At 40.4% G+C, this 23,105-nt stretch overlaps 1 protein-coding gene across 1 annotated transcript in view; it reads left to right on the top strand.

Annotated features, from left to right (window-relative positions):
• Positions 1 to 23,105, top strand: part of ATF6 (activating transcription factor 6) — a 79,681-nt gene that overhangs the window by 9,759 nt on the left and 46,817 nt on the right. The window contains exons 8-13 of the mRNA XM_082003112.1: positions 2,018 to 2,203; positions 2,627 to 2,718; positions 14,715 to 14,858; positions 16,706 to 16,825; positions 17,757 to 17,856; positions 19,021 to 19,085. Of these exons, the coding sequence (XP_081859238.1) occupies positions 2,018 to 2,203; positions 2,627 to 2,718; positions 14,715 to 14,858; positions 16,706 to 16,825; positions 17,757 to 17,856; positions 19,021 to 19,085 (707 nt within the window). The remainder of the gene's footprint in view (positions 1 to 2,017; positions 2,204 to 2,626; positions 2,719 to 14,714; positions 14,859 to 16,705; positions 16,826 to 17,756; positions 17,857 to 19,020; positions 19,086 to 23,105) is intronic.

Below are 23,105 nucleotides of genomic sequence, written 5' to 3'. Positions count from 1 at the left end.
ACAAGAATGGGTGTAAACAATTTGGTCTTCACTGTTTGATTTCATGATGCAAAATCTCTTTTTAAAGAGAGGAACGTAACTACTTGTTTGGAATATCGCACAACTCGAGCCAAAGCTGCTGCATTCCTTATTATTTCATCTCTGGACAGTTCAAGTGGTGCTGGCCCCAAACTGGTGTGTTCCATGCACTGCAGTCCTTGGCTAGCCTGAATCTTTTTTCTTCCAAAGTTTTTGTATGTCTGCAGAAGTTTTCTTAAGTATTGTAGTACTTAAAAAATTCAAGACAAAGCTTAGTGTTAATGAAGATATGTTAAAATCTTTTCTTTCTCCACTCTCTGCTTAAAGAGAGAAACTGGAGTAAGTACAAACAGCTTCACTTGCACAGACTGTTGGTGGCAGCAGACTTGACATATAATAAATGATCTTTACAGAAAGCAATTAGATCAACATGGAGACAGCCCAAAATGTTAATGCACTGTAACGTGTTTTCTTAGTCTTTGTCACCAGACTGCAGTATCATGAAGAATAATGACTTCTTCAAACAACCTGTAGCCAATTTTTCTTGCAAACACCAAAGCCCTAGAGCAACATTCTGTCTGTGTGAGGGTATATGCAGTGAGAGAGTCTGAAGACTCTGGTTAAGGTGCTTTAAGCAGACAGACCTTTACTGGAGCACACTGTCTGAGTTCATTAATGTTACTATTCTGTGACTTGTTTATTTTTTCCTAGACTGCTACTTCTAGAATCATTCTCATCTTTTTTTCTTTAGCTTTCATACTCTAATAGATATAGGTTACTCCAGTGCATGTGTTGGTAGCTACTGGAGGATATTCAGGTCTATGTAAGATACTGCATTCAGTTCTCTTTCAGTGTAAACATCAAGGCACATCCTGTTGCAGCTTAATAATGTGATGGAAGTCTTATGGTTTTAATAAAACAGTTGCTGTTGCTAATCTGTGAGGGAAAGGAAATCAACAGAGTAGTGTTTAAACTTAGGATTTCAAGTAATTTTGTATAGCTCTGCAGTATCGATCATCGTTACCCTTGTCAGCAGCAAGATGTTTTCAGTCTAGGTCGTCCCACTCAGTGCAAACCACAAAATGAGTAAGTGGTAAAAGATGATAGACTGTTCCTGCTTGCGAAAAAAATCAAGAGTCATCAAGATTGTTAGAGGATGGGGGGGTGGGGTGGTACTTTGAGCTGTCCCGGTCTGAATGCCTGCTAGTGATTGGAGTGAGTTATGTGCCCTCCTGGAGTATATTTGCCAGTTTAGCTTCATCCAGAAGGAATCCAGTTTGTGTGCTCTATCGGAGACTGTTCTGTGATATGAACCAAAACGTATAAAGTGGGACAATCAGGAAATGTGCATCAAAGCCACACTCCTGATCTGAATTAAAATGCTAGCATAGGTGCACCCAGAGACTGCATTTAAACTGCCATGTAGGTGCTTGATACCCATAGAATGTGCAATCTGAGGTCAAGCAAGAGTATTCAAAATCTCAAAAATTATATAGCAGTGCTGGAAAAGATACAGAAACAGGTGTAATCAGTGTGGAAATGGCTTCCATGCAGGACAGACTAAAAAAATGTAGGACTTTCCAGTTAAGAAAACAGATGACTTATTGTAGCCTATAAAATGGTGTATGGTAAAGTGAAGGTGAAAGACATTCTTGCTGCCTTGCAGACCTGTAGATACGCATTTTCTGTCTTTGTGATTTGATTGATCAAATCAAAATGCTGCTTAAGTATACATTTTGGACACATAGGAGAAGGTTGAGAGTGCAGGAGAGAATAGAGACAGAGCAGAACCTGTTTTTCATTATCCATGAACTGTAACTCTTGAATGTGTACCATGACTCCTAGTTGCCTCTGTGCTGAACACTTTAGCTCATTTGAAGCAGAGTGCGGGAAGCTATCTATGCAGACTTTTGACAAAGTAGAGGAGCACAAATTGTGTATGAAATAGAAGCACTTTTAACTTGTGGATCATTAACAAGCCTCCGTGTTGTCTGTCTAGGTCAATGTCTTGAGAAGACAGCAGCGCATGATCAAAAACCGGGAGTCAGCCTTTCAATCACGGAAGAAAAAGAAGGAATACATGTTGGGACTGGAGGCGAGGCTGGAGGCAGCCTTATTGGAGAATGAGAAACTCAAGAAAGAAAACAGCACGCTGAAGAGGCAGCTGGATGAAGTAGTATTAGAGGTAAGAGATTGTCATGAAGATGTGATTTTTTATAAGACAGCTGCTCAGGTGGAAGGCACTTGAACAGAATCATGGAAATGTTGACTGGAAGACCTTTGGGGGTTTCTAGCCCAGCCTCCCACTCTGAGCAGAACTTTCACCAACTCCATGTCAGGACAGCTGTCACATTATTTATTTGACTTTTAATTCTTTATTTCATGGTTCTTCTGAAGATTTCACTGAGAAGATAGACTGGATAGAAGCTGAATATAATGTACAAATAAGAGAGTTTTACTTTTAAGTAGTCCTGGCATGTATTCATGCATAATTAGCCAAATATAAATCTAAAAAGCAAGCATAATTTGGTGTATTTAGCTTCTGGCACAGCTTTGCATGTCTGTGCCCCTTTCTTATTGCATGTCTTCTCTGTTTCTTCCTGTCTAGAACCAGAAGCTCAAAGTATCATCTCCAAAGAGAAGGACCCTGTGTGTGATGGTGATACTGGCTTTCATAATGTTGAATTATGGTCCCTTGAGGTAAGCTGCCTAGGAATTCCTCTTTGCATAGCCGGTTTGCTGTGGTGTGATTTTTGGTTGAATCTTTACTACAGGCAATGTTGTGTTTTAAAGCCTTGAGCTTGAAACCTGACTTCCATCCTTTATTGTCCTCCTGCACAGGGGAAGACTCATCTGTATAATGGTTCCTCTTTTGGAATCCTCCTGGAAACAAGAGCTAGATATTGTACTTTTAATACCTCTTGGCTTGGCATTTTGTTAATCAGTACAGCAGTTTGTCTGCTCCATTTGTACCTGAAGAGATTAAAGAGCTGTGTTTAGAAACCTGTTACGAAAAAAGTCGCAGACTTTGAGAGCTCATCTGCTTGTTTATACCGGTGCTAATCTCAGTAGCTATGAGTTCAAGCTGCTTCTAGTACCCAGTGCAGGAAATACCACTGTTTGCTCCAGTGGTTGCAATCCCGACCATTAGATGTGTCTAGACACAATCTTCCTCATTACAGTGTGAGCTCTGAATTACTTGTTTTCTAGATCTGGTGAAGAGGTTGTTCCCTCTTCTTAATTAGTTGAAGTGGTAATCAAAAACCTCTCTTGTTCGAACAGTATTAGTGGAGCATAGGAATCAGAGCGGGAAGGAAATGCTGCATTACTTCCCAGACACTTTATAAAGAAGTCTGTGGAAGAGAGGAGACTAAAAAGGGATATGTCTTCCACATATCTGTCTATTTAACCTGGCTTCGGAACATAAGGACCTTTTATGTGAAGCTGTTCGCTTTTTCAAGAAGGAAGGATATTTCAGTAGATTCACAGTCAGCAGTGTCTCCATTTGTCCTTAAAACCCCATGCTAACTAAAGGAATGGGATAAATCTGGAGGAAGACTTTGTTTCTGACTATGATAAACTTTTACAATGTTGGTGTTTGTATTTTTAATAATATTTTGTATTTTTAATAATACTAGAAAATTTGCTAAAGCTGTAATTACTTTTGAAGTATTTGCACTTACTGCAAATACTCTTTATCTCAGGCAGTGAAATACAGCTGGTAATTTTACTTTGATATGGTTGATTTTACGGTAGACTGTTTCTTAGTGCATTTAGGGTTTGTATTGGGATATTTAGACTATCAGGCAGAAAGATCAGCTTCCAGATAGTAAGTGATTGATTTGTATATCCCATCTGTATTTGAAAACATTACCACTCACTCAAGAGACACTGTTCTTACTTGCTGAGAAGTAATAGGACCACTAAGCTTTTTGAAGCTGGAAGAAATGTTAGTTGCCTCCACATTACAGTGAGGAGTTGGAATGCATGAAGCACTTGTTAGTTTTGAGAGGCTTGGAAACATGCAGAAGATGAGCGGGAAGCCTTTTACTACAGTACTTTAAAATTCCTGTGTCAGCTTCTCTAACCCTGGGAATGAGTAAGGTGTTGAGCTTGATGGCAAGAAACGGCTGTCAAAGTAGACTGAAAGGTCCATTTGTGTTCATATTTTTGCAACAATTGGTAACTATAGAAATGTGACAGGGTTAATTTCTTGGCCTGTTTGATGTTTTATAAAGTACATAAAGCAAAAAGAAATTCTTGGATGACTGGCTGAGCATGCTAGTGTTATCGTTGTGCCTGAACTAGCTGGTCCGCATCAGGACTGGATTTAGGCAGTGAGGAGAAATGTAATTGCAAATTTGCAAGGAATTACTCTTATCTTTATGCTTTTTTTTTTCTCTAGCAGAAAAAATGCTTGCACTGCAATTAAAATACTAGACTGTATCAAGGTGGTGTGAATGTTGCTTGTGCAATACCCTTTGGAAGGCGCAGAATGTGGGATATACAAACCATTACTTAAGATTTCACTCCTCCCATATGCGTTTTCTTCCTTTTATAGTGGTGCCACTGAGTGTGATAGTCATGATTGCTGTTCTGCTTAGACCTTAACAACAGAAGCTTCCAATACACGTGATGTTTTTCAGTCCCTGCAGCTTCTTACAGAAATCAGGATTTTTTTTTGTTGTTGTCAAAATATCCATGCTAACTTACAGTTCAGCAAAGGACTTTTTTTCCCCCCCAAGTTAGCTATCTGTGGAATACCTAATTTCTATGCAGAGATCAACTGGAAATAAATCTGATTTGGCACTTTGACAGTGTTGCCATTTTTTCTATGTAGGAAGTCATTTCACCTGCGCACCTGTATGGTGGTATGACAGCATTCAGGCACAGCATGTTTTGATTCAAATACATTAGCATTGAATATTTTATTTAAAACAAATGAACCATTGCAAAGAGAGAGACATCCAGAAAAAAGCAAACATGTGGGAATTTCACCCCCTAAATTCTGTAGCAGATTTTGAAATTCCCTTAGCTGGCCTTATTGTAAGATGCTTCTCTGTTTCTAATCAGAAGTGATAGGATTCTTTGAAGGCTAGAGGTAAAACAAAAAACCAGATAAATATAGGTTTTCTTTTTAGCTGACTATTTTCATCAAATCAGAGAAGTCAGGGAAGCGGTTGGGTTGTCTGGGGACAGGGACGTGAAGCTGAAGGACAGGCAGTCCTGCAAACCCCCATGGCCTGCAGCCTGTCAGTAGATGTGCGGTACAGTGCTTGGGTGCTTGGCATCCCACAAAAAACTCTGGATGGTTGGCTGTAATAGCTAGTTCTATGTCTTCCTCTGCATTAGTGGAATTAATGTGTTGTACTAGCACTGGTTGACACATAATTTTGTTTATTGGTCTTAAGTCTTGTTGGTTGTGTATGTAAGTGGTGAGATGTTTGTGATGTTTCATGGAGGACTCTGAAGCTTATGAGAAACAGTCCAGGATGTGGCAGCCCTTGGCAAACAAGTTTAGCAGATAAAATTATTCTGCTGACACATTTTTTCATACTGACAAATATACTATGTGTATGGGTAATCTGTAACATTGAACATGGGAATATGGGAGTGGGGTTGAAAGTCTGGTAGGGAAGCTGGTGTATTGACACAAGAAACCTGTTTGAAAATACTGGAGGGAGACCCTAGTCTAGTCTAATTGCCGATAAGCTTTTCAGAACATCCATTAGTCTTGGAAATGGCACCATGTTATCTCTGATTAAAAAAAAGTCAAATTAAATATAAATTGAATATAAATGTCAATTGAATGCTTTCCAGTCGTGAAAGTGGCTTGTATAGAGTTAATGGTAACTCTGCATTATATAGTACTGTGTTCCTACCCTCTTCTGGGTTTGTTGATATTTGTATAGAAAACTGAAACTTTCAATTATTAAAAGCAGAAGTGATTTAGCAATAATTCTATTAGTGTAAGTTTCTATTTCATCTATTTGCTTTATAGTAGAAGAAAGGCATCCAGGAATTTCCCATCTGTGTGTCAATGAACTATTCTCTAATCTTTGTGAATTATTTGGAGTTGGATTTAACATTTCTAAAAATTTCCGTTTATTATTATTTAAGAATGATTTGTGAGGTGTATGAAGGAAAAAGGGTATATTTTTTTTTAACTCCTTGAGGAGGTCACCCCCCTTGCCTCAGTCTTAGATACCATGAGGTGCAAGACAGGAATTGGCAACCCACCATGTTTGCACAAAAGGCAGTGAGCACGCAAACCTTGGCGTGCAGCAGGGTTGGGAGCTGGAACCAGGACATCTGGAGGCAGGTATCTGTGGGAGGCAGTGTCTCCTGCCTTTGCAGTTGCCTTCTGTGAGAGCCAGCGGCAGTCAGAATGGCTGCGTTCTGCTGGCATGGCGCCCCTGAAAGGTTGCTGACTTCTGGCATTAAGAAACATCTAATTAGCTGTGCATTTTTTTTATCACCTACAGCATGAAATCTGAAAATTTTCAGACTGTTAGAATTCCTAGATGCTTTTTTGGGGTTTTTTGTTTAATTTCCATATTTGTGTTAGACTGTGCCTGGGTAGTAACCAGATGTGAAAATGTGTTAAACAAGCACAAACAATGCTGGGAAAAAAAAATGGAAACCAAGTACATGTTCTAGTCTAAACAATCCATGTATTTACTGTGGGAATATTTTTCTTTTGTTTCTCTCCTCTGTTCCCATTTGAATATAAATTGTCATGTATGTTTGGTTTTTTTAATGCAAGTCTACCTGTAATAGTGAAATATTTGCAGGAAACTAACCCAACTAATGTATAAAAAGTAGGGAAGGGAGAAGGATCACGGAAGATGCAAAAGGTAAATCTTCTGCATCTCTGCTTCTTGGGGCAGTAGCAGCAAAACATGTAAGCTGGGTACTTGCTAGTGTTCCTAGCATTATTTTCTTGGCTATGAAAAATGTTCAACTAGTTGTTTGGGGTTTTGTCCCCCTAATCATTCTGCTCAAGCTTACATGGTGGTCATCACCTAACAACAGTCTTAGAGCATTTGTAAAAGCCAGAATGTGTCCTAACTACCATTTCAGATATTTAGTGGACAGAAAACAAAGAAAAATATGAAATTGGAGAGAGGAAAGGCAGATCTGTGAAGAGATTAGAACAGGGGGTTTAAGAAGGTGCTGTGATTTTTTTTTTTTTTTTTTTTTCTTCTTCATTTTGGTTTTTCTTACAAGTTGGACATCTCTCTATTGCTGGAATCCCCTTCAAACTGGAAAACAGACTTGATGATGTAACCAAAAATTCTTAAGCTGTGTTTGTGGTGGAGGATAACTGAGGTGGTGATTGATGGAGCTAAGTAAAGCTGCTGCTTCAAAATCTCTTGTGTCCTGCTGACCTGCGGCAGCTGCACCAGAATTGCTGGCCTTTTGTAGCGACTTCATTGCATCTCCTCTCTAGAGTGTCCTGATGGGTGTTCCTCTACTTTCCAGGACTATCTGGAAACTGAATAACTTATTAAAAATTCAGATCCATTGAGCAATCTGCAAATAAAGACACCAGCCTGGGTAGCTGAGAAGCATGATATTTCTGCTATTGTAAAATGCCACAAATGGAGAAGCAGTAATTTTTCACTCTTGAAAGACTTAGGGGTGTGTCCCATTTCTTAGAGTCGTAGCACAAACGTTAGGGGGGGGAAAAAAACCCAGAAGTGGTAAGATTAAACATCTTCTACTAAAAATGAGGAAGTCACCCAAGGGTTGTTGAGCTGCATGCTGCTACGATCTACTGCTTGTAAGCATGAATTAAGCAGAACAGAAGTCTTTCACTATTGCCCAGATTAGCATCCCACCTAGTCTGCAGGCTGCTAGTCAGTACTAATGCAGCGGGCTGAGCTTTCGGAGCATGTGTGGTTTGGGCTGCTGAAAGCACCATCCTTTGAGCACACCTGTATTAATGTCAGTATGGGCTCGAGCCCTTACTCAAGCTGAGCAATCTTGAATTGGTGTGTGGGAGAGAAGGATTATTCTGAGGTTTGGTGCATTCAGCAATGTTTTTGTGCAAGTTTGCTGCTGTTTGAGCCCTAATGCTGGACTCCTTGATTAAAGAAACAGACCTGTTTTACAGCAAGCAGGAGCCTAGGAATACCTCGGTGGTGGGATGTTGGAAAGTTAGAGAAATAATTTTGTAGTTCCCTTAAAGGGAGCATTAGCTGTGTGGGCAAAGGAACTAATCTTGTTACCATAACGTCACACTCAGCAGCGTTGTGTTGCTGCAGAGATACTTTAGCTGTATGTTGTGTGGTCAGGTTTGTCAGTGCAGAACCCATCCACAGCAGCCAGTCCTGGGCCGAGGTCTTAGTATGGTCAGAATCTCACCACTGCACTGTCCTAGGAGTGAGCTCAGTCATGAGATTAAGCAGCTTCATAGCATGTTTGAAAACACCCCAAATGTCCTCTTGAAGCAGACTAAAGCCATGTGTCTGGCTCCTGCCTAAAATGAAAGGCAGCGACTAGCAACTGAAACACAGTCTGTTTTTTCTGTGTTTTTTGCCTTAACAGTTCTTCCTGATTGCATGTGTGCGTCTTCCTCGCTCCATTCTGGTACATTCTGGTACGAAGTCAGGCAGTTTAGTTGAAATCGCCGATGGTTTGTAGTGTAGTGGAGGAGGAAGTCCCCAGCCAGGCTCCTTGCTTGTCCATTGCCACCTTTCAGCTGAGCTAAGTGCCTGATCTGGAAGTGGTGCTGAACTGTGAGCATTGAACATTGTACCCGTGGCCCATGATTTCCTTCAGCTGCAGGTTGGATAGTGTTGTCTAAACTTGTGCGATGTTCTGAGAACGGAGAAATCGTGAAGTGTAGAACAGGGTGAGTTTCTTACTCTCAGTTCATCCAATCCTGGGCTTTTTTGCACTTGGCGAAGGAATACGTTTCACTGCTGAGCTGAGTGTACATTTGTGTTGGATATGGCCCAAAGCTAGAAGAAAACTGCTTCTGTAACACACCTTTGGTCTTCTGTTGTAGTTTCTCCTTGAGGAGAGAGAGGGAAATCAAGAGGAAAAGAACAGGCTCAGTAATTTGGACTTGAGTTCAGGTTTCAGACCTTCCAGAATCTCTCCTGATGGATTGAAAGAGGATTGTTGCTCTGCTTTTTTGCAAGCCTCAATAGCCTTCCATGTATCTTCAGGAGGTTAATAGACTCAAATGTGACGTATACCTGAAGTATGCTAACAAACATACATGCAAATGATGACAGTCAAAGGGTTATTAATTTCTTACACACTAGTAGAGGGGAGCTGGTGAGATGTGAAAACTATTAGATGAGTGCAAGAGGCATGCAGCAGTGCCACGTTAGCCAGCTCCATCTGGCTGCCAAGGAAATACAGAGCCTTCTGAGTGTTTTAGCAAAAACAGCAGAAGCTCCAGAAGCCATTTGTGGCTTTTAACACGTCTAATACAAGAAGCTTACTTTAATGTTTGTGACACTGAAAGAATGCATTTCACTGCTGAGCTGAGTGTACATTTGTGTTGGAGGTGGCCCAAAGCTGGAGAAGTGCTTCTGTAGCACACCTGTAGTCTTGTGTTGTAGTTTCTCCTTGAAGAGAGAGGGAAATCGAGAGGAAAAGGACAGGCTGAGTAATTTGGACTTGGGTTCAGGTTCCAGACCTTCCAAAATCTCTCCTGATGGGTTGGTGCTTGAATAAAATTGAATAGCCTTGATTTTCTTACAAACTACAACTGCAGGAGCAGGAAGTGATTCCTTCCTCCTTCCTTTACTGATCATAGCCACATGTTCATCCTGGCAGAGTCATGCTTTGGCCTGCCTGTGCTCGCTTGCCTTGTCCTGCTGCTGCTGGTGCAGTTGCAGAGCCTGCGCAGAATGCCAGATGCGCTCGCTGATACCTTACTCTTCTATCCATGCATTCATCTGCTGGGCTGGGAGTGAAAACCAGAAAGTTTTTGCTCTGAATGAACATTGCAGTTGAGACTGCTTGCATCAGGCCTGTCCAAGCTTTGGCAATAAAGGCCAGCCCACTTCCAAATAACTGTGTATAGTTTTCTAAGCAAAAATGAATGCTCTGGGTGTCAATACTTGTGTTTTTTTTCCTTTTCTAACAGCTTTATTAAAAGTAAGTTGCTTTTTAAAGAAAGCAAAACACAGAGATGTCCCTCCCGTTTGGGTTGCTTTCCTCATCCTTCCCAGCAGATGAAAGAGGCCAGGCTCCTCTTACCAGCGCAGCACTTGCAGAGGGTAGTTCTGAAGCAGCCTGGCAGGCACAGGTAGTCTCTTGCTGTCGGCAGATGATGCCCTCATTGGGAGTAAGAAATGAGAAATACTGTCCAGAGAGTGTTTGGCACTGTGACAGCCTTGTCTGGAATCAGTTAGGAAGGGGACAAGGTCCTCAGTTGGTGTCTCCTTGCAATGTCAACTTTAGCCCATTGGAAACATCCCAGCTCATATTCAGAGATGGTTCTGTCCCCAGAAGACTCTTTGTTATGATATCACTATTGGCTTTTGTCTACAAATCACTGTACAACTTAAATGTCAGTATTCAAAACTTGAAGTGCACAGGTTTTTTTTCAGCCAGAAGTACAAAGGAAATTTAGCTTGGGCTCCTGGCAAGATTTGCTTTCACATTTATCAAACTGACATTCAAACCAAAGACATAAAAATACAGCTAAAATATCAGGTGCCATTGAATTCCTGGAGAAACCATGACTTTCCCTCCTATTATCAAATTTATCTACACTTCTGAACAAACATCTGCGAGAAGTATTTAGTGGATCTTTCTTTTTTCCCTTGGATCTGGTTTTGCATGTTAAAGAAGCCGATAGCTCAGCCAGCTTGGGCAGGGTGTTTGTGGCTGTGAGAAAACCCTTTAATGCTCACGGTATCTGGGATGTCCAAATGCAGGCTGCAAAGCCTCGGTAGGCACCCCAGGTGTGTAAGTGTGGCCAAACAGAAAAGGTTCCAGCTTCCAAGTTCCAGCTGATTGTCTTGTCCAGTAAAGCTGTTTCTCAGCTTCAGTCTTTCTTGACTTTTAATGTGGGGCATTAACTCAATTCCTGCAAGTAGTAGGACTGGCTCAGGACAGGTATGCTGAAGTGCTCTTTCTTTTCCAAATTCTCATCTTGTAGCCCAACAGAATGAAAAAATTGTCCATGCTTTTACACATTTTTTTAAGCAACTATTGATATCTTAGCTGAAAATACAGTTTCTCAGAAGCTTCCCCCCCCGCACCTGAACAGGATCATCTGCCTTTCTTTTTCACTGTTTCTAGTCTCTGCTACCTGATGCTTTTAAATGCTCAATATTTACTTCATCTTCAGTGTCGTGGTGTTGGCATCTGCTCTGTAGACCCTTCCTTTTGCAGCTTGTATTGTTGCTGTTCTTGTAAAGCTCAGTATGCCTCAGGTGGGCAGGTGTTTCCAGATGTAGCTTTGCAGGAGAGGTCCGTCTTTCATCACAGCTGCTAAAGGGATTCCTTGGTCCCAGGTCATGCTTTTCCCCCCATGTCAATTTGAGATGTCAAGGAGGAATATATCTGATATTCTGTGTTACAGCCTCATGTACCCTCTTGGTAAGGGAAGGTCTTTGAGAATGAGAGGTCAGAGGATATAGACCATTACCTACACGTCCTCTCCTATCTATTACCTGAAGATGGAGCCCTCTTTACAGTCAAACTGCACAAGTGACCTCTCCTGGGAGAAAGGAAGGGGGTGAAACAATACAACAGAACAACAACATCTTCTATTCAGATGGGGAAAAACTAAACAAAACTCTGCAAATAACTAGAAGGTGGAAGCAGTATTTCAAGTTGTGGGGTTTTTATCCAAAATGAAAGTTCTTTTGTTTTGGGTCATTGCCACAAACCAAAGAAGAAAGGAAGGGGAATTTTTTTTTTTTAACACGTATTTGAGACTTCGAGAGAGAAGCTTTTGATCATCTTCAAGGTCCTAAAAAAATGAATGGGAAAGGGGAGGCAAATGTAGCCCATGTAGCATAAGGCAGAAATTGCTGCTAGCCCTCCTTCAAATGGAGCATTTTGTAGAAAATAACAACCCTGATAAAGGAAAGGGCATTGGAATAAATACCATAAATGTTGCCATGTTTTGTCCTCAGGTTGGTGCCCATGTTCTCAGAAGTGGGAGTCACGGTTTATGCCTGTAAGATGGCAAAATATACTCTGTTCACATCCTTCCTTTGTCTTTTGCTGCTGAAGATATCTTCTTTCAGGTTGAAGTATCCCATACTTAGCAGCTGCCAAAAGTGAAAGTTTAATTTTGATGAAAAGATTAAGGTGTCGGGCAGAGTAAAAATAAATATTTATTCTCTATTAAAGCTGATATAATAAAATGAGGTGTGTGTGGTTTTGAGTGGCTGTACAGCTAAAACAACTAAATTTAAAAACTGAAGATTAGCAGTGATTGCAGAGTGGAGCTTATCTTTATCCTTGAAGGACTTGGTTTGGATTATTCTACTTTTGTTGAGAGTTCAGGGTGAACTGGAGTAGCAATGTGTTGCATGTGGTGCTTCACCTCAAACTAGTCACCTTGCCAAGCTGGAACCTGAAATAACAAGAATCGCCTTTGCAGAATGAGGAAAATAGGAAGGAAGAGCCATCATGGAAAAATGCAGACTTGTTACAGTTCTACTGATTAGGTTTTTGTTAGCTTTAACTACGTAATTACATGGAAAGTTTCTCTGGTTCAATGTGTCACTTTGAACAGGAAAGGAGAGAGGCAGGGTAGGATAAAATGCCAGACCTGGTAGGTCCATCAACACACTGGATGGCTGATATGCTTTAGGCTGTGGAGAAATGATTTTCAGGAGAGCAACAACTTTCACATCTTCTGATGGATATTCTTGGTTTCATGCGTAAACTTCCATGTACTTTTAGGTGTGATGGCTCCGAATTAGGTAGAGTAGGGACATTTCACAGATGACTGACTTCCAACAGGAATGTGTGGCATCGCTTTAGACATCAGCCATAGTTTTGAGCTCTGGTTCTGGGCTTGAGATGCTGCCAGCTGTGCTGATGCTTTCATTGGAAGAGAAGAAACATCTCATAAAATATAATAGGTAGTGGAGATTGTTTCTGTAGAATTGGATAGCATGGTGTTGCCCAATCTATGAGGCTGTGAATAAACCATGCAGCTTTCCATGCTGTGCAGTAGAAGCAATGAGACGCTTGGATGCTAGTATGCATATACAGCAAGGAAACTGTCTGTAAGTACTTCTCTGCCCACTGTCACTAGTGAAAACAGAGCCTGTAGTATTTCTGCTGCCATGATCCTGTGCTGCTGCCTGGGAACCTGAAGGAGAGGAGGCAGTCCAAGCGACGTCAGCCTGGACCTGGGATTGCCCTGGCTCCAGCGGTTCTGCAGAACGTGACACAATTACTCACGGGGAGACCTGGGTTACTGCTAACAGGAGTGCAAATGTGTTGGCAAAAGAGAGGGGATTGCTAGGCAACTATGTCTGTGTGCCGTCTGCTTAGTTGTGGAGTATTTAATCTGCCCTCCTTTCTAGTTCTTGCCTTTCTCTGTTATTACCGTTTGTATTGGTTGCCTGTTGCAAAGTGATGCCATATAACAAATTGGAAAATGAGATCTTCCCCTGCAGAGTTTATGCTCTGCTACACAGGAGAGGTGGAGCATGAATTAAAATATACTCTGTAGGCAGTGATTGACTTGCATGGCAAAGATCTCATTGGCATGCTGGGGTCTTGTTGTATTTTTGTATTTTTGCTGTGTTGCTGCTAGTGATGCTCTGCTGTTGTCAGCTAAAAAGGTTAGGACTTGATTTTGTAAATATAAATATTTCAGGAAGCAACCATGTTTATGAAAGAGTAAAGCTAGCCTCTGGAGAGGTTATCTTGAAGTACTCCTTTGGTGCTTTCAGGATTTCACACCTGTAAATCACCCTTCTGAACTAGGATGCAGTCCATCTCATATAGCAGTTGTCTGGTCATTTTTCCAGCTCACATGCGAAATGCTGCTACCTTGCTTTGCATGGAGAGCAGCGCAGATGTTCCTGTGCTGCATGGCTGGCTGGCTCAGCAGCCCCCGGGTGAGGATCCTTCCATCAGTGCAAGCACAGGCCGGGACAACGGGGTATCTGGGACCGTGGCCTGCTGCCGTTATGTAGATGGGGTTGTCGGCCCTGCCAGTGTTTCTAAATCCAAGTAGAATTGAACATGTATAAGTTTGCATACAGTTTTGTTACATGTCTGGAATAATATTCCAGGCTTGCAGCTGCACGGAATCTGGTAGCTATATTTTCCTTACATGTTGTATTCATATAAATTATGTCAATTGTGCTTTGAGGCTGATGACAGTTAAAGTTCACTGGTATTTTGATTTGAATATAGGTAGTTTTCTTATGCCTTCAGATCTAGGTTAGAAGCACATTGATCTCAGTTTTGTCAGGTGAAGCTTATGGTGGAACATGAAAACCAGAGCATCAAAATCCTTCACACAATTAAAACTGAAGAAGAGAACAGAATTGCTTTTCTGTCTACTAATGCTTTGAATAAGAGTAATATAATGACACAAGACATCATGTTTTTACATTAGATATGACATGAACCTTATCCATGTAACACAGCAGCAGCCAGAAACTTATCCACCTGAGTATTTAACATCTTGCAGACCCTTTATATATGTGGTATGTTTTGCTATGGTTTATTATGTTTTACAGTGTATTCGAAAAGGATCCCAATGGAGTTGATTCCACTGTGAGTTCCAGCCACCGGACCAGAAATCTTCTGGAGTTCTCAGCTAGCCAGGAGTCTGGCACAGCTCAGAAAATACCTGGCGACATCATTTCTGAGAAGAGTAATAGGTGGGATGAAAACCTTTAACATATTTTAAGTGGCAGAGGGCAACGGTGCTTTTAGACCTCACTGCCTTTCCATTTGCTAACCTTTTTGGCCAGTGTTATTGCTGCTCTTACAGAGCAACTGAGCTTACAGATGCAGTCTTTTCAAAGCTGATCACTTTTATTTTTTTATCATTTAACGAAGTTTTCCAGGTTGCTTTTCAAATGAACATGATGTTTTATCTCCAAGGTTACCCAATATGTAGAGCTTCAAAAGTGTGCATGTGGCTATGTTGTATGGTGTTAGGGACAGCGTGGTGGAAGAGAGCATATACATGAGTGTATGTCATGGAGATTTTCATTAACTTCTGCAGTTCTTTATCTGTCTGCTTTTTTACCCTGATCTTTATTTTAGCTTGCATAGTTGTGGTATTTGTCGTATTATTTACCTCTTCTTACTTTTCAAGCTGGAGTATTTATTTTCTTAGTTGCTGAAGAGGAGACTGGGGAAATTCACGCTTAAGAACATACTCTGAACTTAGCACTGTACTTTTTTAGAAATCTCCAAGTCCATCCTTATGCTTGCCCATTATTTAATTGTATAGTTGCTTTCAAACTTGCTAGATCTCCAGCATTCAGTGCGTAAGCGAACATATAATTGTCTCCAGATTGAAGTCTGGCTAATCCAGCTCATGTTTTCCCCTTACAAGATTTATCCGATCAGATTGTCCCTTTCCAGTAGAGTGTTTTGGCTGGTTGAACAAAGCCAGGCACAGCTGTGCAGAAAGCCCTAATGTATTTTGCCATGCAGAAAGAAGGCAATAAATCAAGAGCATTTTAAGCTGTAGCCATGGTGAGGGCTTTGTGTCCTATGTGGCATGTTTCAGACCATGACTTATGTGACGTAGTAGTAGAGTCGTTCTCTTAGGAGGATATGCTAGTGCTGTACCTCCTCCTTTTCTTTCACTCTTTCGCCCTGTTTTTTTGCCAAGCTGTGAGCTCTTTGCTGCATATTCTCCTTTATCAGTTCTAGATGCAGTAAACAGGAGAAGCAGACATGAAGAGGGAGAGAAAGCTGGGGAACGGAGGGGAATGTGAATAAGGCTTTCATAAGCTCTTTTACTTGATTTTTCAAAGAGAAGTTGAGGTTTAGGAGCTACAAATCTCTGTCAAAACCAAGAGGACTAAGACTGTTATATTGATACTCTATCAAGAGAGAAACTTATAATAGATATTTGGTGATAAATAGTTAACCCCTCAGGACGTACAGATAACCAGGAGAAAGGAATATTACTCTTTGCTTTGTTGCTGAGAGAGCTGTGGATTCTTGCATTGAAATACACGCTCTTTTCCACGTTTTATCAAAGCCAAGCTAGCTTCTGGAGACTGTTGGAGATATAAATCCTCTCCACTGAGTTGTAATATAGTTTGTGGCTGCTCCATTGTCATACAGCTCATGGTCTTTACATCTGCATGGTTTTAGTGGCTAATAAATTTAGTATTTCTGTAGCAAATCTTGCACAGCTCTGGAAAGAAAGAGAAAGTTGCCTCTGCAGAGATCTCATAGTTTACATCGTATGAGGAATATTTTACAGGCTACATTTTCTTTCAATATCTGGCCTGTTTGGGAAGAGATCCAACATCTGCTAATGCTCATCTATCTTTCCTGTGTTGAGTGCTATCCGACCCCTTTGGGGAATTGACTGAGACCATTGGATATTTGATAGAAATTGTTATTCACCTGTTTCAAAAGTCCCATAGGAGCAGCTATAACCTTTGTGGGTCTGCCAATGGTAGTGCTTATGTCTGGATTTGGTCAAAGGTTCATGAAAAACTATTTTAAGGGATTTCTTTATGTCTTTTTATGCCAGGTATGATCGTTCTGTTTCTGATAACAAAGCACTGATGATAGTCTCGGAAGAACCACTGTTATATATTTCACCACCCCCACCCCCCTGTCAGCCCCTGATCAACCGGACAGAGTCACTGAGGTGAGCAATCAACCTTTTCTGAGCATTTAAGCTTTTATTAGGAGTTCAGATATAAATCGTGTGTTAGGTGAGTGCTACTGGACAGACAGCTGTGAGTGATGTTATTGTCAATTCGTAGTGTTCATCCAGTATGTGACCAGTGCCTCTATAAGTGTCTGCACTGTCCAGTGTCTACTACCATGGAGACAGGAGCTTGACCTGGATCTTTGTCATCTTTTTATGTTTTTAGTAACGATTTTCACTTAGTTTTCACACTGATCATTTAGCAATAACTGAATAACAATTTTCTGATTGCCTGGGGGTTTTTCATGACTCGAATGAGAAGTCACTTCATATGTAGAAATGCTTGTAATATGGAAATCAAGTCCAGCTAAAAGCCTGTTCCATCTGAAATACATAAAAGATGGTCTCCTACTCTTCAGCTTCTGATACAAGCAGCCTTAACTGACACTGCAGATGTGCTTTATTCCCTGTTAGAAAACACCTAGCTCCGCTTTTTTCAAAGATATGAGTGCGTCAGTAACCTTATCTCCATTCTGCTTTGTCCATTCTTTGTCTCGAATTTATTTGCCATATTTTAACCTTCTTAATCAATATTTTGTCTTCAACTGATGAACTTTTCATTTCAAATTTTGGTAGTCCTTCCAATAATTTCAGAATTACTGTTCACTGGGCAAAAGAAAGTACCGTATCTGCTTTATGTTGAAACACCCGTGATCCTAATACTGTATAGATATTTCCTTAAAAATTCCCTCATAAATTTAATCTTGCAATTATATTTTATTACTCTGGTATTAAAAATAAGTTATCATAAGGTAAAAGAGTAATAATCTCCAGCGTCTTTATAGTGGCTAGTTAAACTGCTTTCTAAAATTTAAAAATTCTGCCACTATTCTTTGAAACATCTATTAATGTTGTGGGTTTTTTCTAGGCTGAATCACGAACTTCGAGGATGGGTTCACAGACATGAAGTGGAACGAACAAGATCTAGAAGGCTGTCAAATAACCAGCAGAAAGCACGGGTTGTGCAGGTAGGCAGGTTTATACTGGTGAGTCAATAGCATGACAAGATAATTTCAGACAACATAACAAAATATTCTCTCTTACTTGTCTGTGCTTGTCATTATAGACAAAAGTAGCAATGGTGTCTCTAATTAGAGTGCCCAACACTTCCCATTTTAAATTGCTGGGTTTGGTTGATTATTATGTTGTCAAAGTTCTTCCATTCCTGCTCTTGTATTCAGGCTAAAAGTTTTTAGGTTTTTTTAGCAGTCATCAAAATATGTTTAGCGTTTCCTAAAATGACTTTTATGACTTCTCTGTAAGGCTGTGTAAGGATAAAGTGAAACAGTTGGTTAAATGGAGAGAAGTGTAACCTACAGCACATTCATCTGGCTCATGGTTAAAGGGCACAGCTGATTGGTTTTGTTGAAATATTTCTATCTAATTTTTTCAGATTTTTGCTAGAGGGATACGTTTTTGGTAAGACTACAGAATTATGCTATTTGTGCTCATATTTCCCATTTTTTACAACCCTTTTCATCTACATGGCATACCGGTAGTGAGGATGAAATTAAGACGGTGATTTTTCAAAGTGTTTCACTTGATTAAGAGCTAGTAACAACCTTAAAAGGAATTGAACTTAACAATGTGGGAAATACCACACTTCTCTAGAGAAAAATCATTGAATATTAAACTTCAGATTCTTCTCACTGTTGTCGAAAGGAGAATGGTAGAACATTTAAGTAGGGCAAGTTCAGACGCCTCTAGTGTTTCAAAGAGCAGTTGTGGGTAGTATATTTGGGCAGAGGTACAAAGTGGATGTGACCTCAGAAGAATTCTGCAAATTTGACATCAGTGATAGCAAATTTTGCACATGGATGACACAGTATGTGCAACTGTTGTGCTTGATGCCAGCTTCACTTCTTTGTTTCTGAATGTGTGACTTTAAATTTGGCTGTATTGAAACACTTGCTTTTTCTTTGGCTCCAGCTTGATTGCTGGTTGCTATTTCAGTTTTTCACATTTCACTAGGGAAAAAATGTACGTTTATTGTTTGGGGCACTGATTAATCTCTGTACCTCATTATATCTTCACTCTGCTACAAACATGATTCATGTTTTATGTAGTGCCAAACAACGAAAATGCTTACTGTTTTCAGTTTGTGTCATCTGCTTGTTTTTGCCCTTTTTCAGAGCTCCCTCAGTGAGAAGGCAGATTCCCAGCTAATGGCCATGCCTTACACAGACACCAGCCTCAGGTAAGGCAGAACAACTGCTTTGTTATTGCTTTCTACTTAATAACCTAGTTTTTCAGGAACAGCTGGTAAAAAATGCTAGTTTTCACCTTGTTATTCACAATTCTTAAGCCAGGTGCTAGCTACGTTTATTGGCCTAATTTCTGTCTCTTAGCAAATAATTGCTTCTAGCGATTCAAACTACACTTTAAAGAAACCCCTGTATTACAGCACTGCTCTTCTGGGGTTTTTCTACCAATGAGTCTTAAGAAAATCTTTACTTCAGTCTGCAGGGACCCTTCCTAAACAGATTTGAATCTTAAGGGGAAAAAAAGGAGGGGATTGTTTGTGATTATCTGGAGGAGCATCATTAGTTTATAAGAAGGCTTCAAAGGGCCATGAGTTCAATAAGAGAAAGGTTTCTCTAACAGTCATCAAGCATAGAGCCATTATAGCTATCACCAAATTATTTTGACAAAGTTAAAGTATCGTTACATCTTATTTGGGTAGTTTGTTTTCATCTCCTGATTTTCCCTGCTGATTATTAGAACACAATAACACAGCATTTCCTGATTGCCCCTGCCCTCTCTCCTGCATACCTATTCTGTCCCTCTTCCCTGGGTACAGGAAGAACTGGAGAGAAAAGGTTAAGGAAATAAAAATGCTCTCTCCTGAATTCTCTGTGACAGTGTTTAAAAGATCTCTGTTTTGAAGTGCCAAAGAGGAATGTAAGAGCAGAATGGAATATAAAGGGCATTTTTTATTGAGAAAAACACCTGAAATGTTGCCGTTGAAAGTAAGACAGCTGTGTCCCTTCTGTTTGCATCGTGGCTTTGAAAGCAGGATCAGCCTCGGAGAAAATAGCAAGCTGCAGGCAAATGTTATGGAAACCAGACTGCCAAATTTTGATATGTTGTAACTAGTAAGAAGAAAAGAAAAAGCTTTTTTAGTTCTAGAGGCAGAGGAAGGATGTCTGTTTTAACCAAAGACTGGATGAACAAGCCTCATGGCATAAGGCAGTTTAATATACGTGCTTGCATTACTCTTAAAAACAATTATCTGTATTATTAGAAACAGTCTGCAACACCATGCAGCTCTTTATGGAATAATCTGCTGTGCTCAGAAGGAAGTGAGATTTTTTTTCGGATGAATGATGTTTAAATGAACAGGACCAGTGAGTCATGGCAGCTGCACGCTGTGACTGTCCTGGAACTGCTAAGAACATAGAACAGGCTTCCAGTTCCTCTCGGAGCCATCAGCTATTAGGTGCTCCACAAAATCATAGAATCACAGAGTAGTTTAGGTTATAAAGGACCTCTGGAGATCTCCAGTCCAACCTCCTGCTGAAAGTAGATTTAACTTCAGGTTTACTGTGTGTCTCTGTCAGAAGAGACTGTCTCCATCTCCACTGTAACCTCCATTAAGAAGCTGAGGATTGCAATTAGAGCCCCCTCGGCCTCTTCTCCAGGCTGAACAAGCCCAGTTCCCTCTGTCTCCTGTCTCTCCTTGTACATCCTACGCCCCAGTCCCTGATGGTAATGCCAGCTCAGTACGCAGTTGCCCCCCAGACGCCCTGCTGGCTCGCGTTCAGCTTGCCTGCCAGCAACCTGTGTCCTTCTCTGCAGCACTTGGAAAGACAGGAAGGGTGCTGTATATTCAGTTCTGTCATTGATGCTACCCCCTGAGACATTGCCTTTGGAGAACTGTTAATGCACTAGCAGTGTCTCTGCAAATGTGTAAAACCAAAAACTAAAGCGGGTGTAGGTTTCCTGATAAATAACATAAATGTTTGTAGATGGCCCTGAAGCTTTTATTAATTATACAAGTGCCTTTTTGTGGAGTGTACAGTCAAGGCTTGTAATTTCTAATACCAGTGCTGTCTCTGTAAGTTGAGTGACCTTTACCTTCGACAACACCCTTGTTGGTGACCTGAACTCGTGAACAGGAGGACGTTAGCAGGGTCTAGATTTATCTGTGTAGTACTGATGATACCACCATTGTCACCTTGGTCCTGGATTCCAAAAGAAAATCAATGAATTGAAAAGTATTGCAGTGAGTCGAAGCAGAAGAGGAAGATAAAATTTAGGATGATTTAAAAGAAAACCTTTAAAACTCCTCCACTTTCTATAGTCTATTTAGCTTTCTTTCAGAGGTGATTTTGTTGAGGGTTTCTGCAAGTCTGTTTTTAGGGCTCCAGATATCAAACTGGGTGTCTCCAATTATTTTCCCATTTCTAAAATTTGCACTATTAAAATTGTGGTTCTTGGTGTATAAAGCACTGTGTCCACAAACTCATTGCCTCTTAAAACAAGCATATGTGCAACATCCTAGTGCTCTGTGATGCATAACAGAGTGCCCTTCGAACTTTTAAAAGAAAAAAAGACTCATTTGTATCTCCCAGTAAATGGCCAGACTCAGCACCGCTGTTTTGGATACGCAATTTAATATGATGCTTTCTTGTAATATGGTAAGGTATTACTGAAACAACTGGTAGCTTTGCACCTGTTTTCAGATCTTAAGTTCCTCTCTTCCTTTCACGGAGCAGTCCATAGTGGGTGCCCTTAAATGCCCAAAGGTAAGTATGGTGTAATGCCAGTAATCCACTGGTATTACCTGGAATTTGGGACTAGTGTTAAACTCATTCCTTGGACCCAAGAGAGCTTTGTAAAGGCCCGGTGGTTTCCAAGGGCTTTGGAACAATTTTCTCCCATGGCTGGATTTAGAATTAGAAAAGGCTGGTTTTTAGGTCTAGCTGTATCTTCTGGAGTGTGGGCGAGCAGATGGATCTGTGGGACCTTTTTCAGTTCTCAGAATGCATTTTACTGAGCAATGTGTGGGCGTGATGCCTTTTATCACAGTAAAACTTCAATGCTGAATCTCAGGGATGGTTTGGTGGGTCTACATGTTTTTATGAATGAGTAATCAAGCTCAAATTAGCTCTGATCTTTGTTTTCTGTGTGTGAAGGTTGTGATCTGATTCCTCACTTGCATAGTTCTGCTAAAGAGGATATATAGGGTAGAGCTGGCTGCTGTTGATGCCCCAGGACTTACACCCCCAATCCTGTTAAAGGGCAACTGGCTTGGCAGCTACAGTCCTTACTGCAACAGGGCTTTATTAGCAGTAAGAGAGGAGATAATGATGGTCTACTATTACTCCTGCTCAAGAAAATCACTTGATGATAGATTTGTGCCTTGTTTTGAGTGCATAGTTATGTGTATTTTAGAAACACACCAAAAGAATCTAAGCCAGCTGCCATAGTTTAAAATCTGGGTCAGCAGAAGACAGACAGCATGGGAGGGATAGCCTGATCAGTGTTTTTGCCACAAATACTGCAAACAGATAGTATGCTATTAAAGTGGGAAAGAATTAAAATGGCTGGTTGAAAGTCCAGCTAACGGTTTGTGTGAGTACAGCTTTCCAATTTGATTAAGTATGTTATTTTTGAATGGGGTTGGGGAAGTATACATGATAGAAGTATGTACTGGGAATTTCTCACCTTTCCAAGATAAACAGTGGATAGTACCATGATTGTACAACTTGCCAGTGTTTTTGCTTAGAACAGTTTAGACTGAGTGTCTTGTCTTCATGTCTGATATATGTAAGATGAGAATTATGAAAAAGATAAGCCAGAATTATATGAATATCATATTTTTGCTCCACTGTCTAAATTGAAAATCAAGAGCAGATCTTTGAGTTGACCAGAGAGATGCAAAAAAAAAGTCGTGGGTGAGAGAGAAGGTGCGGTTGTCACTTGACAGTAAATTAAAAGCTCTGTTTATGTTTCACTTTGCACTTCTTTCAACTTGAGTGGTTTGGATCCTTAACAGTAAAAAAAAATTATTACATATTTTTATTTTTTTTATTTCAGAATTACATTTCATTCTAAAATTTGCTAAAATCTATTTCCAGAAGTCGGCACAATTTTTCAGACATTTTAGGAAAAAAAAAAACTTTTTTTTTTCCTGTTGAGCTAGCAAGCGGGTTTTTGCCAGCCTCAAAAGCATGAATAAAATCAAGCCTGGAAAAGACCTTTAAAGCACCTT

Source organism: Phaethon aethereus, assembly GCF_964289735.1.
Source record: "Phaethon aethereus genome assembly, chromosome: 8".
NCBI classification, from domain to species: domain Eukaryota; kingdom Metazoa; phylum Chordata; class Aves; order Phaethontiformes; family Phaethontidae; genus Phaethon; species Phaethon aethereus.
The sequence above is the reverse complement of the archived record's forward strand: the minus strand, read 5'-3'. Positions and strand labels throughout refer to the sequence as shown.